Source organism: Xiphophorus maculatus, chromosome 23, assembly GCF_002775205.1.
Source record: "Xiphophorus maculatus strain JP 163 A chromosome 23, X_maculatus-5.0-male, whole genome shotgun sequence".
NCBI classification, from domain to species: domain Eukaryota; kingdom Metazoa; phylum Chordata; class Actinopteri; order Cyprinodontiformes; family Poeciliidae; genus Xiphophorus; species Xiphophorus maculatus.
Window position 1 is genome coordinate 22,057,564 of NC_036465.1, and position 15,998 is coordinate 22,073,561.

General features: G+C 38.6%; 1 protein-coding gene across 2 annotated transcripts; it reads left to right on the forward strand.

Moving 5' to 3' along the window:
- The first annotated feature begins 297 nt into the window (after positions 1-297).
- On the forward strand, positions 298-15,998 carry sncb (synuclein beta). 2 transcript variants are annotated; one of them, XM_005795409.2, is made up of 6 exons: positions 298-503; positions 1,518-1,651; positions 6,802-6,831; positions 7,853-7,938; positions 12,934-13,020; positions 15,529-15,712. In XM_005795409.2, the coding sequence occupies exons 2-6, from the start codon at positions 1,531-1,533 to the stop codon at positions 15,556-15,558; spliced, it is 354 nt and encodes a 117-aa protein (XP_005795466.1). In that variant the 5' UTR covers positions 298-503; positions 1,518-1,530; the 3' UTR covers positions 15,559-15,712. The 2 variants fall into 2 exon arrangements, with proteins under 2 accessions (XP_005795466.1, XP_005795467.1); XM_005795410.2 differs by lacking the exon at positions 298-503 and adding an exon at positions 519-607 and having other exon boundaries at positions 15,529-15,998.

Below are 15,998 nucleotides of genomic sequence, written 5' to 3' on the forward strand. Positions count from 1 at the left end.
AGCAACTCGGGACGCTGAAAATCCGAATAATTTTCTGTTTTGTTGACTACAAGTTCAAAAATGTAAAGTTATAGCTGAATCTAGAAAACCACAAAGGTGCGCCTTCACGCCACATTTATCTACGGTGTTTGGCGTGTGGAGAAGAAAAAAACGCAAACGAGGAGACGGGCTTTGTTAAATTGATTTCCTTTGCAGTAACATCTGGACTGATCGATAGAGAAGGGAACCGGTGGGGGAAGAGAGATGAAACTGAAGAGGATGGGAAGAAGGAGAGGTGAAGGGGGGTGGAGGGGGGTAGAGCGTGAGGAAGAGGAGGAGGAGGAGGGCGGCATACGTGATATTCTGAGCCGCACTGTAAAGGGGGCCGTCCCTGTTTAGTGGAGATCTGCCCGAGGAAGGCCCACCTAGAGATCATCTGAAGATATCTCCGATTCAGACGATAGTTTCGCGTGTGGGTGTGACCGGACCATAAGGGGACAAGTCGAAGGCAATCTGCAAAAGAGGTAAGGACGACTCTCCATGTGCCGTCTCATCGTTCATGTTGACGGCTAGGCGTATAGAGGTCACCACCATTTGATGGCCGTGCCTGGGAGCGTCGTCGTACATAGTAAGGAAACCGGTTTGCGCCGTGCATGAAGCAACCCGGAGCTGGTGAAGAAAGTAGACGTATGTACATTTATTGACCGCGATGAATTTGGAGCGCGGGGTGGGGGGCTTAGGGGGCTCGTATGTGTGTAAAGACGGATGTGGACGTGATGCGCGATGGAGATGGTGTAACTTGATGCATATAATAATTAGGCTGCAGATGCTGGATGAAGAATGCTTGACCTGCACCATCCAGAGAGTCTCTGAAGGGATTGGCGCCTAATATCAGTCCAAGCTGTTAATCTGAGGCTTTACGCTGGTTTTCGCTTAATGGTAGACTGTTTCTTGTATTGGTGATTTAATCGTGCCTCCCTTCCCCCAGCGACGTAATGTGGCCCTTAAAATATACATTAAGTCCAACCTCCTGATATAATGTAATATAGTATACTGTGTAGTCCCTTGTGTGTAAAACAGGCCAGGTGGAGTCCTGTCTTCTCCACTTGGAGTAACATTTAATTCGAGCAATAATTAATGAGCTCTTCCGTGATTAGCCTTTTCATTCAAATCTATTTTTCCCTATAAATATTTCATGCCCTGACATGATTTGGAAAAAAGGGAGTTGAATGCATGAGTGAGCAGAGAGTTTTTTTTTTTTTTTTTTACCACTGGCAGCTGACTGAATTGCAGCCGTCACGATCTACCACAGGAGGCGGTGCTGCCTGTTTCACCACCTCCAACTAGTGCTCCACTAAATTACATCAAGGCTTCATAAAAAGCACAGCTACAATATAATTAGCCAAGCATTAGGATGCAAATAAAAGGAAGAAAAATACACATGAGGGATAAGGATTTAAATATATGTGAAGCTGCAGCTGAAGCTTATTTGTGTCTGTGATTGTCACTGACTGCTCATATGGTCCATCTATCCACAGTAGTTCGGCCAAGATGGATGTGTTTATGAAGGGTTTGTCTAAAGCAAAGGAGGGGATGGCTGTGGCCGCAGAAAAGACCAAGGAAGGAGTTGCAGTGGCGGCGGAAAAGACCAAGGAAGGAGTCATGTTTGTAGGTGAGGCGCTCTCAGAGTTTGCTGGTTATTTTCATGCAAATCATCTAAATGTGCTGCGAAACTTGATTTATTTGATTGTCTTGATTGATTTATACAAGACATGTCTGTCTTGTATTGGTTCTGCAACCAATACAAGGCAGACATGTTTTTGCATTTCATCCCTTCTTCAATATTTTCTAAAAAATAAATAAATGAAAAAAATAAGTGTCACTTATACAGTAACCCCTCCCACTCACTGCGTGGATGTCCTACTGTATTTCTTGCACAGAGTAATCAGGAGAAAGAAGAGCGCATGGGTTTAACATTTGGTCAAATTTGTATTCCAACAGGAGGACAATTCCACAGCTCTTTGCGACTAATTCATCATCAGACGGGGAGATTCGCCATATTCCTTATAACAGAAATATGATGAATCACCCAATCAGGGCCTACGTTTAACTAATGTCTGCAGAGCAAAAATGAGTTGGAATATATTCCAGTTTCACATGAGATCAAACACAGCAGCCCAGGACTCGCTGTAAGTTTTAGCTGTGCCACAGTCGTAAATAATGCATCAGGTTTAGGAGAGGTGTCATGTGTTTTTTTTTCTTTCATCATTTGCGTGTGTATGTTATGAGCAGGAGGTGGAAACAGGGTGGTGTGTGTCAGGGGGGAGCTCTTCACCCCGCACAGCGCAGATTATAAAAGGCTGAGCCTGTGGTCAAACCGGCTAAACAGACAAAATATTATTTTTATTTTTATCCTTTTAGTAGAGGCTGATTTTCTTCAACCTTTATTTGCCCAAGTATGTGCATCCCTTTTTTTGCAATATAGCTTACAAATTTGTCGCCAAAGTCTAATGCAATCCAAAATATTAAACAAGCATGCAAAATATATTGAAGGGAAAGTAAATTAGAAATTGACATCAGTAAAAAAAAAAAGAGTTTTTATTAAGAATTTGCTGCAAGAACAATTATTTCTGCATAATATGACCTGTTATGTAGCACACAACTTCAGTAATGTTCTTAGTGCCATATGCTATGTAGTAAATACCGTATTTTTCGGACTATAGAGCCCACCTTATTATAAGCCGCAACTACAAATGTTTTGAAAAGAAAAAAAACTGGAAACCTACATATATAAGCCGCACCAGGCTATGAGCCGCTTTGGTTTTTTTAATCTGCTGGATTTATTAAAGACGCAGCCCTCCGTCTCCAACGCCAAACCATGGATCCGTTCACGCCGACCTTACCTGCAGCGGCTCTATTTCCTTCCTGTTTTACCAGATCGATAGCCTTCACCTTAAAAGCTGCGTCATATAAACTTCTTCGTGTGGTTTCCATGATGAGGGTCTCTGAGTTTGAAGACATTTCTCCGTTGTGCCCGCTGCTAGCATGTTCTTGTTCTAAATGAAAATTAGCACTTTCTACTTTGATTTCCAATTTTGACTTCTATTGATTCACTTCGTGCTAAAGAGCCCCCTGGTGGTTGAAGAAAAATCCACAGAAAAGCCGCACCGAACTATAAGCCGCATGGTTCAAAGCGTGGGAAAAAGTAGCGGCTCATAGTCCGAAAAATACGGTACTTTCATATAGGACTATGGTAAGAAAGACTTGATCCTCCCTTTATTTTTAAGGTCTGTTTCTTTGAGTTATTATTTTTGTTTCAGTGTTTGACTCTGCCTCTTTGAATCCAAAGAGGTGCTGTTACATGTAAAAAAATTACATGTAAAACACAACATCATAGAGGAAACAAAAATTGATGCATATCTCTATGTAATGACTAATTATATTAATTTTAAATACTCTGGGGATTATTAAATACATTTAAAAAGTCGTAATTTTAGGGAACTGCTTTGGCTGTTTCTGCAAAGGTTTTAATCAATCTGGAACTTTTTCACATTTTGTCACGTCATAGCCAGAGACTTCAACATAATATATCAGAATTTTATGAGATAGACCAACACCAGGAAGTGCATAATTGCTGATTGGAAGAAGAAAGATAAGAAAAAATATGCCAGGCATTTGTATTCGACCTACTTTCATCTGAAACCTTTAAATAGTTCACCCATTTCACTTCAGAAGTCACCGAGCTAGTAACCAGAGTCCATATGTTCAAAGACAAGGAGATTATTTATAAACGAAGGAGCAAAAGGGACCCATGGTGTCTCTGGGGGAGCTGCAGACCCACAGCTCAAGAGGAATAATCTTTTGAGAGGACAACTATCCATCCACAATTTTCTGCTTATCAATGACTGGATTATAGTCCTGGATCAGAGAGTTATTCTCCAACTCACGCTGGGGATTCCCAAGGCATTCTTTGGCTAGGAGGGCTATGCAGCCCTGAAAAACCTCCAAGCCTTCTCCGGACGACAGAGCTTGTCTCCCGATCTCTAAATCTGAACGTGCTTCCATTTTACAACTATGCTCTACTTTGTGTTGGGCTGTGACATGAAATTCCACTAAAAGACATTGACATTTATGGCTGTAATGTGACACAATGTGGTGAAGTTCAGGGAGTAAGAAAAGCAGTGCGCTATAGATTTTTTTGTTGCTAAAAATAGCACCAACTCTGACGAGTATCGTTCAGTTTGTCTGTGTCTCTCAGAGAAACTGAGCAACGCTGCAAAGTGTTTCTCGGTAAGATGCTGAACACTTGTTAAGAAACCCAAATTTCCACTCACACATGAACCCCTCGCCCCTCTAAATTCATCGGCTTGTTTTGTTTATTCTGCAAAGGTTAGCTCTTTTTGTTGCATTCAGAGAACCTTGCCTATTTTTAGCCAACGTTGTCAGATTTGTCAGTCTGTAGATGTCATCTTACCACCCAGCACATTTAGCACAGTGCCCCTGACTTTCAACAGGACTCCAAATATGTCAGACTGCAGTCACAACATGTGCAGACTCATTTCCATTGTTCCCACACTGAGCAGCAAGGGGAAAAAAAGGGGAAATTTCTGCTTCTTCTCTGTCGCTGCATGTTGGGCCTGGTGGTGTCCTGGAAAACTGCTCATGTGTTTGCTTGGAGGCTCCTCTTGGAGGAGGGGTAGCAGCGATTTGATTCATCTGAGACCTTCCTTTTGACAGCTGCTGCTACTGAAGACCACCCACCCAGCTGAGCAAAATAAGAGAGGCAAGGAGGAAGCAGTATGCAATTCATGTTGCAGTAAACAGGCAAATTCACTGATTCATATACCACGTCTACCGCAAGAATAGAATAACTTACGTCTTGCTTCTCTGAATCATTGCTGTTACATCAACGTTTGGCAATTCTTTTCTGTGCTTAAATATATACTATATACTATTTATATTTTTAGTCACAGAAGTCATAAAGTAAAAAAGTGTGTGCTGAAGATGTTCAAAATCCTTTAGATATAATTAAACTTTTATTGTAGCAGTATAAGAATGGTCTGCCATCCTCCGTTGATGGGCTTTTAAGATTTTCTTGCCACTAACTTTAGTTGTGTGGCAGTAAGATAAACTTAAGTTCCTGTCTTGCCACATTTGTCAGAGTTCCAGTTGTTTTGAACACTTGTCTTACTGTAGACATAAATAAGTTTAGGGAACTGTATTTTTGTAGTTATTTTGAAAAATAGCTATGAGAAATGACCCACTGTGCAATATTTTATGTTTAATTCAGGAAGACAGAGAGTCTCAGATTCCTCCTAAAAAGTCCCCAGACTTTCTGATCAACAGAAGCACTTAGCAACTCATATGCATATTTTCTGCATATGGCTTTTGAGATCTTTTTTGTTGTTGTTGTGGAAAGTGAATGTTTCTTGAAATCCACCATTCAAGATTGTGCGGCCGATTTTTCATCAACTCTGATTTCCAAAAGGTTGCCAATATTTTCAAATCCAAAGTTTAAAAGAATTCAACAGAGCAACTTCCTGAAATGGCCTATATCTTTCTCTCCTCTTCCTCATTTCTTCCAGCCTAAACAAGACATATCTGTTTCCTCTTAAGATTTTTTTTTTTACATATCTCTGCTTCTTCACACTTTATTTAAATCCCCTGACTGACTGGAAATTTGTCTTCACTCTTACTAAGTCTAATTGGGCTGAATGAGTTGTCAGTACACATGTTATATCAGAAAAAGATTGAATTTTTGCATTAACGAATGGCGAGTCACTAATGAAATCTTATATTTATTGTTAGCATATGCAACTGTGACTTTTAAAGACTTTTAAAGTATATCTATCAGGAATAATAAGAATTTTGGGGGAGATTACAACACATACTGTATATTTAAATACAATAGTAACATATTGCAGATTATGGAGAACTTTATTTATTTGGCCTGGACAGATAACACTCTAAAGGGTGAAAAGCCAAATAGAAAGAGTCACTCCCATTTCTTTAAAAATATCTGAATAAGGTTTATTGCATGGGAATACTAAATTCAATATTTTGTTTTAGCGTGTTTTTATATAACTCTGCATTTTACATGTGTCTCAATGCATGTCGGTATCATCTTGATATTCCAATCACAGCTATGGTATGCTTGCACCACTCTGATATGTTTTCTTTCAAGGGTCAACCTTTGTAGAGACAGCTCGGTACTTCATCCACATTTGTCTTTCCTCTGCCCTCAGTAGCTAAAAGAAGGATGTGCTGAGCACCACATAGGATGACAGGCACTGAGTGGTCAGTAGGCACACAGTAGATTGCCTTAATAGCTTGATGGAGTTCAGCGTAGATGAATGAAGTCTGCCAAAGGTCAGAGACTTGAACAATGGCCGCGTTGTAGTTTAAACTGGCTATAAAGTTTTATAACCTCTCCCAATATAACTACTGAGAAACCTAAAAGGTTAATGCTTCTCGTTTATCTCATGCGGTCAGTGAATAATAGATGAAAAATTGCACTGTTTTACTTCGTTTTAAGCTAAGTCTGTCTGGTAGTGACACTTCAGATGTAATCAGAATAAGGGCGTGACTCTCGTGGAAGAACCTCGGAAGTAAATACTGGAGAGTGTTCAATTAGTCAGGCTATGCATCTTGACGACAACTGGACACAGATTGAAATGCAGGCTGACCTGGACGAGATTCAGTTCAGTTTACTGAGACAAAGTTTAGCAAATATGTTTTTACCCAAGCAGACGCACGCAAAGAGTTTCCGGAGGAATAGAGTTCATTTTCTGACCAATTTTCTTCCCTCTTTCCATATTTCAGGTACCAAGGCCAAAGACAGCGTGGGCACAGGTGAGGTTTCCATCTGTCAGTAACATGATCATTGGAGATGCACAGACGAGAGGTTTTGTGGACAGTGTCTGATTGTGTGCAGCTCACCCCTTTGTGTGGGCTTAATAGCAAAATGTTTTATTATAATAAGACAATGGCTTTCACAGAAACATTTGGAAGCTATAGAGCTGCTTCTTTCTGAATCAATGAAAATGTACAAGCACAGCAAAATTCATCTGGTTATGAACCGGAGGTTTCAGAGCAGCTCAGAAAGAATTACACTACATTTCTTTACATGAAATATTATATCTTTGTAACTTTTCTCTTTCTGTTTTGCACATCTTGAAATGTTGATGTGAACCATTTCACAGAATACTCAGTGAAATGGTTCTTTGTACTACTTTTTTTTTTTACAGGACCCAACTCAAAATCAATATCAGCCAAGTCCAACCAAATGTTTGAGAAAATTCCCAACATTTTCTAATTCGACAGTTCAGACATAAAACTGAACTGTTTAAATGGATAAAACAGAGCACCGTTGCAGTAACATGTTCAACTTATGTTGTCTGGAAAGGTCTCACCTCTTGTTGTTACTGCAGGAGGAGTCAACATGCTAATTAAAAATAAATTAATAATTTACAGTTTTTCTTGATTCATTGACTTAATTTTTAAGAAAGTGGCTAAATCATCATTCTTCCATTACCATAGAGCGTCGTTTTTAGCACCGCATAAGAAGGCTTAGGTGTGGTGTGTTCACTGACTGGACAAAAGATTGGATTTTTTTCGTTTTCAATTAGATGAGTCCCTGCTTATCTTTCATTTTAAAAGGGTTTTTTCGTACTCTAAGAAATAATCATTTCCTTATTGTAGCAAAACCTAAATCATTTAAAAGCTCACTCATTACGAGGCTAAGTGAAGGTCAATTATGAAACACAAGAGGACAGCGTTTTGCTTTTAGTGTATCTGTAGGGTTCAGCAGGATAGAGTTACATTTATGTATGTGTGTGCGTTTCTGCGTGTGTGTGTGTGTGTGTGTCTGTAGTGGCTGAGAAGACCACCGGAGCGATGGGGAATATCGTTGCTGCCACTGGTCTGGTGAAGAAGGACGAATTCCCAACTGACATGAACGTGAGTCTAAAAATCCCCCCCGTCATATGAGACATGGATTTTTTTTTTTCAAGAGTTGCTGAATTACTATAATCATAGATGCTAATTTTGACCTGCATCCAGAGTCTGAATTCTTGTTATGGTTAGTTTATAGATAAGCAGGAAGGATCTGTAACCAGCAAGTAAAATGGTAACCTAACCTTTTGTCACCGTGATGAAACCAACATGCCAATAAAATGACACAATAACAGGTGAAGATGGGTTACTTTAGATTATTCTACTCTACCTATTTAATAAGTCTCAATGAGTCACATATGCTATATCATTAGCTATCAAAAGTGTATTATGAAGGATGAATTATTTACTTAATCTAATACTGAGATTTTAGGATCTCAATCCCAATGTCAGTTTCTTAATGATTTAATTTAAAAAAATCAAAACAAGCGAGATTTTGGAAGTATGCCAATTCAACAATACTCCTACAAGGGATTTTTTAAAAAACAGTAAAATGATGTGACTCTGAACACATAGAGGGAAAACAAAACAAAACAAAAAACACTTTTCAAGAGTTTCTCCTTAAAATTAGATGAAAGCAGTAAAGTGTACAATGCCCACAAAAGCATTTATTATATGAAAAGTTGATCAGGCTTTTCTCTAAATGGGCAGCGTCCTTGTTGGTACTGTGTCCTGTTTCTCTCTGTTTCTGTCTGAGTTTGCACGTCGCACATCTCGCCACAGGCAGCAGCTTCAGGGAGCCTGGTCGGCCAATCACACGTGAAGTTTTGGAAGCATGTCGCCACATCATAAAACCAACAGAGAAAATTAAACGTATCGTCTTTTTCTACCACCTTCTTTATATTCAGAGAGAACGTAACGTAACACACACCATCCGTGTAGATGAGGTACCTGCAAGCGGAAGTGGTTGACGTTCAAAGACTTCAATGTATGTCAGCGTTTGTGACGTTATTTCCAATTTAAAGTTAGTGGGTTAATGTAGAGGCTTGTATTAAATTTTTACACAAGGCAAAGGGGATTTTTTTCATTCCAACAAGACTTTGACTATCAAAATGGAAGCTCATTAAAACGTTCACGCACTGAAGATGATTCAGGATGTCATCAGCTTAAAATAAAACATTGTGGCTAATCTAAAATAAAAGTACATTTTTAGGGTACATGAAGAAAGTAGATTAACGTTTGTAATAGGTCAGATGTGAGATGTTTTAGTCACTAAACGATATTAGCAAGACAAGATATCTTTTTTTTCCGTAGACCTTCACATTAAGCAGAATGTAGAAATGAGAGTTATTAACTAAGCTGAAATACAAATTTGTTTGGTGACAAAAATGTACGGCTATTAAAATAAGAGGCAACATTTCATTGCAAAAAGGCAGAATAAACCAGATACAGAAAACCATGAACATTATAAACCTCAAAATATTATTGCATTTCGGTCTTTGCTTTTTATTTTTTTGAAGCTCTGTTGCTATGTTTACTTAATGCTGCTTTTGAACTATATGTTATTTTTTAACCAGTGAGGATTTGGGTATTTTAACAAAATACGTTGTCAAATATCTCAGTAGATGTGCTGATTAGATCAAAATCGTAACGACAGCGTGGTGATTATCATGCTGCCTGGCCTCAATTACAGTCATCGTGATCAAGTGTAACCCAATCCTTTATTTTCAGCAGAATACCCAGTCACCAGTCAAAATATTAGTCTTACAACTGTCAGAAGCAGACATTTGCAGTAAGTTTTTTTTTTTCGGGGGGGGTTCAAAATCAAAGAATATCAATTGTTTTACCATAGAAAAACAAAACAAACAAACAGAAACAATGTCCTAACTCCCTGTGAGCTTTGAAATTTGAGTCAAATATATTTTGTAATCCTATGTGGTTTATTCACCTGATATAAAAACTATTCAGACTGTCTGTGAAACTGTAAGCGGTCTCGTCCCACAATGCTGGTCTTTTCTCCACTGTTTCACTGATATGATAAATCTGACAGCTTGTTCTAATTGCCCACTCAGTGGCTCGATACATACAAGTGATAGAACAGCAGACTGCTACACTGTTCACACTGTATTGAACAATTTACCTGCACTAACACACCAGTCACTCAAACCATTAAAACAACCACGGCAGACATTTGAAAATTAACAAATTATAGAAGAATGCCTTATTGTCAGAACGGGGTCTGAACATTTCTGTCAAAGCTAGTTATTTGTTTTTCTTCATAAAAGTGGTTCAGGAAATATTAGTAAGTCATACTAGCTGCAGGATGGATATTGAGACTTCACGCTACAAATTTTACTAAAACCTTTTTACATAAACAGACTTAAAAATGTTTTTACAAGTTTCAAAAGCTTCAGGAATGTTTTGAGGTACATAGCAAAGAGTAAGAAGAGATGAATGAGTTCAAAGTACCTCTAATCTCAATCTAATCTAATCCATCTCTGAGATTTGCTGACTAACTCATCTTAGAGGATATCCTGCTAATGTCTTGCTGGCTTATGGACACCTTAAAAGGTTTTGAGGAGTTCATGCTCTGCATGTTTTAGGACAGTAAGGGACGTGGTTGGCTATATATTTAGAAAAATGAAAAGCAGAATCTTCTATTTATACCTTGAGAAAATGAAAAAGAACTTTTTAAATATGATATGAACATTTTTGTGAGCGTCTGAATGAAATGACTCTACTCCATCTACCTAAATACATACGACCAATCATAAAATGTTATCGAAATCATTTTATATCACGTTCACTTTTTCACAATCAGTGATCCATCTGATTAGGTGTGTCTTTGTGGTGGTATCCCATGGTGCATCCTCTGAGGCCATGTTAATCTCATTGGTGGATTTACAGCAAAGACACCATCTTGCCAGAGCACACAGGATTACAGCCTGTTCTTCCTCTGTGGCCTAATTGACTTGATTAGTGCTGGGTTTAAAAATAAATGACGTGTGACCCACTAGCTTTGTTTTCAGGACTAGCCAAAGCAGGTGGGTCAAAAGCTGATGCATATTGTGAATAGTGTCGTTTTTCACAATATGCATGAGCTGCTCAGGTCATATCTGGCAGCATTGCTATAATAAAGTAACACAAAAACCCCTGGAAATGATTTTCCCTCTCTATTCAAAGAACACCCAAAGTCAGAGATTTAAAATCTACTTTGTTTTAAAGCTACAGTGTCATTGCATTAACACAAATGTCTAAAACAAACATTGGATATGATGATTCCATTTATTTTATTTTGATAGTTGAAACGTAGACTTTATAGGTTGACTATATCAACAAATAATGTTGATATAGTCAACATTATATTGATATATGATGAAACAAATAATTGTTTGCTACCATTGCAGTTCCTGACTGCAATTTTTATTTTTATTTTTTTACCAGTCAGACAACGTGTTTATTTCCCTTTAAAATGCATTTGTGGATAAAGCAGCAAAGTTGAAAAAGTTGGTGGTTGAAGTGTTTTCACAGCGCAACACACAAGTCAGCCAGTGTGGTTGACAAGCTGTGGTTGAGGTGAGCAAGCAGTCCATTTCATCATCTCCAACTCACACCATGGAGGACTTCTCTGGAAAAAAAACCCTGCAACAAACTGGATGTTATCACCTTAGAAAATAATGTTTGGTTTCTAAGAGAGGAAATATGTGATTGCGACTGGTAGCAGAGTCTAATCTTGAGATCTTTCTGCATTACGGTAAACTCCAGTGATCACAAGTTTTGCATTTCCACTGAGGCCTTCGCCAAAAGGAAAGATGATTTGCATGCAATCCACATAATCAAGACTGCTGCTCAACCCATGAATGAATTGTCCTTACAAATGTGGCTTAAAGGGAAATAAAGAGACTTTCCAATGGATTCATTCAGACTAAAGTGGTAGGCTAAGCACCTGCTTTCATAATCAACATGACAAAACTCACTTGCTGGTGTTCATATGTTTTGCATGCTTGGCCACCCTTGACTTTAGGCAAATACAACTATTGTAAAATTTAACTGTTGTCATTAAGTACAACATGGAGCTATGCCTCTATTAACCTCTTTTATAGCTTATTAACTAATTGACCAAGTGTTTGTTGGTGACACAAATTTCTAGCTAATTAAAACAAGCTATGATTAAACCATCTGAATTTTCAATGAGAAACACCCCAATAGTAACCAATAAAAATGTAATAGAAACACTTCCAGTGATATTTAAGCACAGCACGAGCACTTTCTGAAAAAATAAGCATTGTTCTTTGTCTTCAGTTTGATATTATCATTGTGCATTCACTTTTTCTTGTAAAGTGGGAACTTAGATCTGCTTGCCAACACCTGACGGTGTCGTCCTGGACATGCATGTCATGACAGTCATGATACTGTCCTGTCATATAGCAACAGTTTCTTCAGTCAGAGGCTTTTTTTAGATTTGTTGCAAGCCTGACTGCTTCTGGAGCTCATTCCTGCCCACAGCATTTACATCCACAATGGGTTGAAAAGATTTTTGGATGCAACATTTGATTTCCCTTTCAAATAAAGCATTTAAACTGGAATACAGGGTCACATGTGAGACTTTCCTAATGCAAACTGACACAAGTGCTGAAATACATTTCTGCAGCTGTTTTAATTTTTTAGGCATAAGGCAGCCATGTTGGATTTTGAGAACAGGTTTGATTCGAAATATCAGTCTTCCCAAAGCAATCTGACTTTTCATTGGGTTTGATCTGAAATTGGAGCTGACTTATATAACTAAAGTGAAAGACAACGTACCACAAGCTGAATGTAAAGATTTTCATGGGTTTAGAGCTTTCCATTGTATGTTAGAGCCAAATGGTTGCATGTCTTTACTTTACTTTTCTTATCTTAAAGAGAAACCGAAATCGATCTCACAACGAGAGATACGGGGCTTTATGAAGAGAACATTTTACTATTTAAACACATGTCGAAGCTTCATAAGCAATATGTTAAGTTTCTTCTGCTTCTGTGAATCTTTTCCCGTCTCATTTTTCTCTCTCACCTTTTCTGCAGCCTGAGGAGTACGGGCAGGAGGCCATGGAAGGCCAAGGAGAGGCAATGCTGGAGCCAGAAGGGGAGGCATATGATGAGTCCCAGCAGGTAACCGGCACAACATAAGCCTGAATGTCTCCCTCATGTCTATTCTTTCGAAGGTCACATGTCACCGTGCAGTCACATAAACCAGTGACTGTACCGCAGAAAGCATTTTTGTATGTTATGTAAAACACTGGGTCGCAGGCAGGGATGAGTCCATTCACTTACAGTAGACGGAGGCACGTCGGTATTCACACGCTTTTGCATGGCTTCACATTCAAGCTGGATTGTATTTCAACAGCCCTCCACACTTGCCCTCCACTTATCTTCCTCTCAAATACTACCTCGCTGAGGTCGCTGTTCTTTTTTATTTTTTTGTCTGGAAATAATATCAGAAGACTTTCCCAGCCATTTGTCACACAGGGTACATGGAGTACAGTGACTATAACACCACCTACCAGCAACGAAGTGTGTGCGCGTCGTCGTTCTGTTCATAGATACAGGCAGGATGCGAGTCCGACACAGATGGTTATTTTTGGAATTTGACTGTCAGGGGCAAGACAGACTGCGCAGAGTCAATGGCTCTGAAAGTAGATTTTAAATAGCCTCAGTAGTAAATGCCCCGCAACACAGATTATATGGATAGTGTTTCAAGTAAATATGTCATTATTTTCTGGGAATTTTAGTGAAGATAAAAAAAAACCTTAATAAGGAAGATTAGATAAGACTCGAAGATCTTACAGTGCAGTTACTTACAGCTGTTGTTTTTTTTCTGCATTGGCTAATATATGAATAATAATAAATTCTAATTGAATCCTAGAACAGGGTCCTGCAGGCATTAGCATGTATCATCCTTGCTCTCCTCCGTCTCTTCTTTCTCCCACTCCTCTGCATCTCTTTCCCCTCCCCCATTTTCTGCTACACAAGCGATGTGCGAGCTCTGTCTCAATGGGTGTGGCGATGACGCTCTATGCCTTCGTGCATTGTGGGTAATGTCAGGGTCTCCCTGTGTTGTTGTAAATACGAATTCTTACTGCTGCACAGCGAAAGTCGCCTTAAAACCCTTTTTTCAGGGCATCATCATTTTCTTGTTGCATTAATTTTAACTTATGTACATTTACTGTTTTTATTTTCTTGTTTTTGGTGCTAAATAGAGCAGTGTGTATTACAAGCAAACAGGGAATGTGCACACAACTCACCCCTCGTGCTCATGCAGGTTTGTGCTGCCATCTGTTGGCTGGATCACAGAAGCTCAGTTACAATAGAGTGACATCACCCTTGGCAACGAGCCTATAATATACTGTACATTCCCAGTAACATTTTAAGATCCCCCTCAAAGTAAAGCTCCTTTCTCATGATGGGGTTTCAATTGTTGTACTGCAAATGAAGCCCTAATCCGTCCGTCCATCCACCATCAGTTGTGAACAAAACACCAAAATACTTAGAGGGTTGTATGCAAACTCGACTTTTTTGTGTTTTATGTCACTTGTGCTATATATGCTTGTTGTAATATTATTCCCTTATCAAAAACATACCTGGAGTGCTGTTTTTGATTCTTTCATTCATGTTTGCGAAACCCTTGAATCTCCCCATGGCAGCCAGTGGGGGATGCCAAAAAGCTTGCTCCTCCTTGGCACTTCAGTCAGCATTTTCCCCACTCAGCTCCACTAGACCAGCGGCGGTAGAAATTTCCAAACACTTGATGGAGCTGAGAGTCTGCTGAGCTTATCATACAAACGCTCCTAAAACTCATCGTAAATGGCATAGTGGAGAAACACTGTTGTGATGACTGAAGGTGGAGTTTTGGAAAGAGTAGGAACTTCTTAAAGAGACTGAGGCTAACTTCCTGGTGTCAGAGGCAAAATGTTGTTTAAGTTATGCTTGATATAAATCACATTTTCATAGCAACTTAAGGCAACAGCTTCTTGACTGTCCTATGAAATGACACTATTTGGCTGCGTTTTTTTTCAGTTCGAGAACCATGGATTCAAATTATTTGAATTATCAAATACATATTTAAACCATGGATTCAAATATATATATATATATATATGTGTGTATATATATATGTATGTATACCCGCTGATTTATATATATATAAATTACAGGCTTTCTCAGTGAAATATCTTGCAAAACTACATTCCCATTCAAAGTTACGATACACATTTTAGCAACAAACCAACATAAAGGTTTAAACATGTATTCAGTGTGCAATATTACCTATTTGTATGTATATATTTGCCCTAGACTGGCTCCACAATCCCATCTAATTTGCAAACATAGTTTGATATTTACATAATCCTTAAGTTTTTCTTTTAAATTTTACTTCCAAGTAGTCTAACTTTCTTATCATCATATAAAATGGATCTTTATGCGTTTTACCACTGAATCGTCAGATAAGTTTGTTGAAATTTGACCAGCTTTTCTTTTTCTTTTTTTTTTTTACACTCAGTGCGTACACGCCCAGACACACTAACCAGTACAAGCGGCTTGGCAACACCACTAGTTAGTCTTTATGTGCAACAAATATGACCTGTCTATCTCTCACACTCATCTCCTGTTCTTTTCCACCAGGAGAGCCAGGACTACGAGCCGGAGGCATAAATGCAAGAGTCCAAACCATCATCCAACCAGCAGCACAATAACATTTCTAATAATAAAAGGACAAATGCTGAAACTATTACAATTATATCCCTGTTGCAAAAAAAAAAAATCCAACAAAAAAGACAAGCATTCCCAGTGAAAAATGTTCTTCCTTCAAGACAAATCTTTTAATATTATTATATATTGTAAATGTCATGTTATTAATGTAATGTGTTGGGTGTAGGTATTTATTGAAATGTAGGATTCGTCCTCTCGGTCTCATTTCCTTGATTCCCTCCCAATGAAATGAGACCAGAGCCAGGACTTGTGACTTTGTACTCGTGCGTATCTGTATCTAGAAATGTGCAATAGATGTTCATCAACTTCCAATGAGACATTGGGAGTGAAAAAATAACAATAAATGAGTAAATATGACCTGTTACAAGCAGATATGAGAACAA

Coding starts and splice junctions, on each gene's coding strand:
- sncb (XM_005795409.2), top strand. CDS start 1,531: ATGGATGTGTTTATGAAGGGTTTGTCTAAAGCAAAGGAGGGGATGGCT. Junction 6,832..7,852: donor CAAAGACAGCGTGGGCACAG/GTGAGGTTTCCA, acceptor GTGTGTCTGTAG/TGGCTGAGAAGACCACCGGA. Junction 13,021..15,528: donor CATATGATGAGTCCCAGCAG/GTAACCGGCACA, acceptor CTTTTCCACCAG/GAGAGCCAGGACTACGAGCC.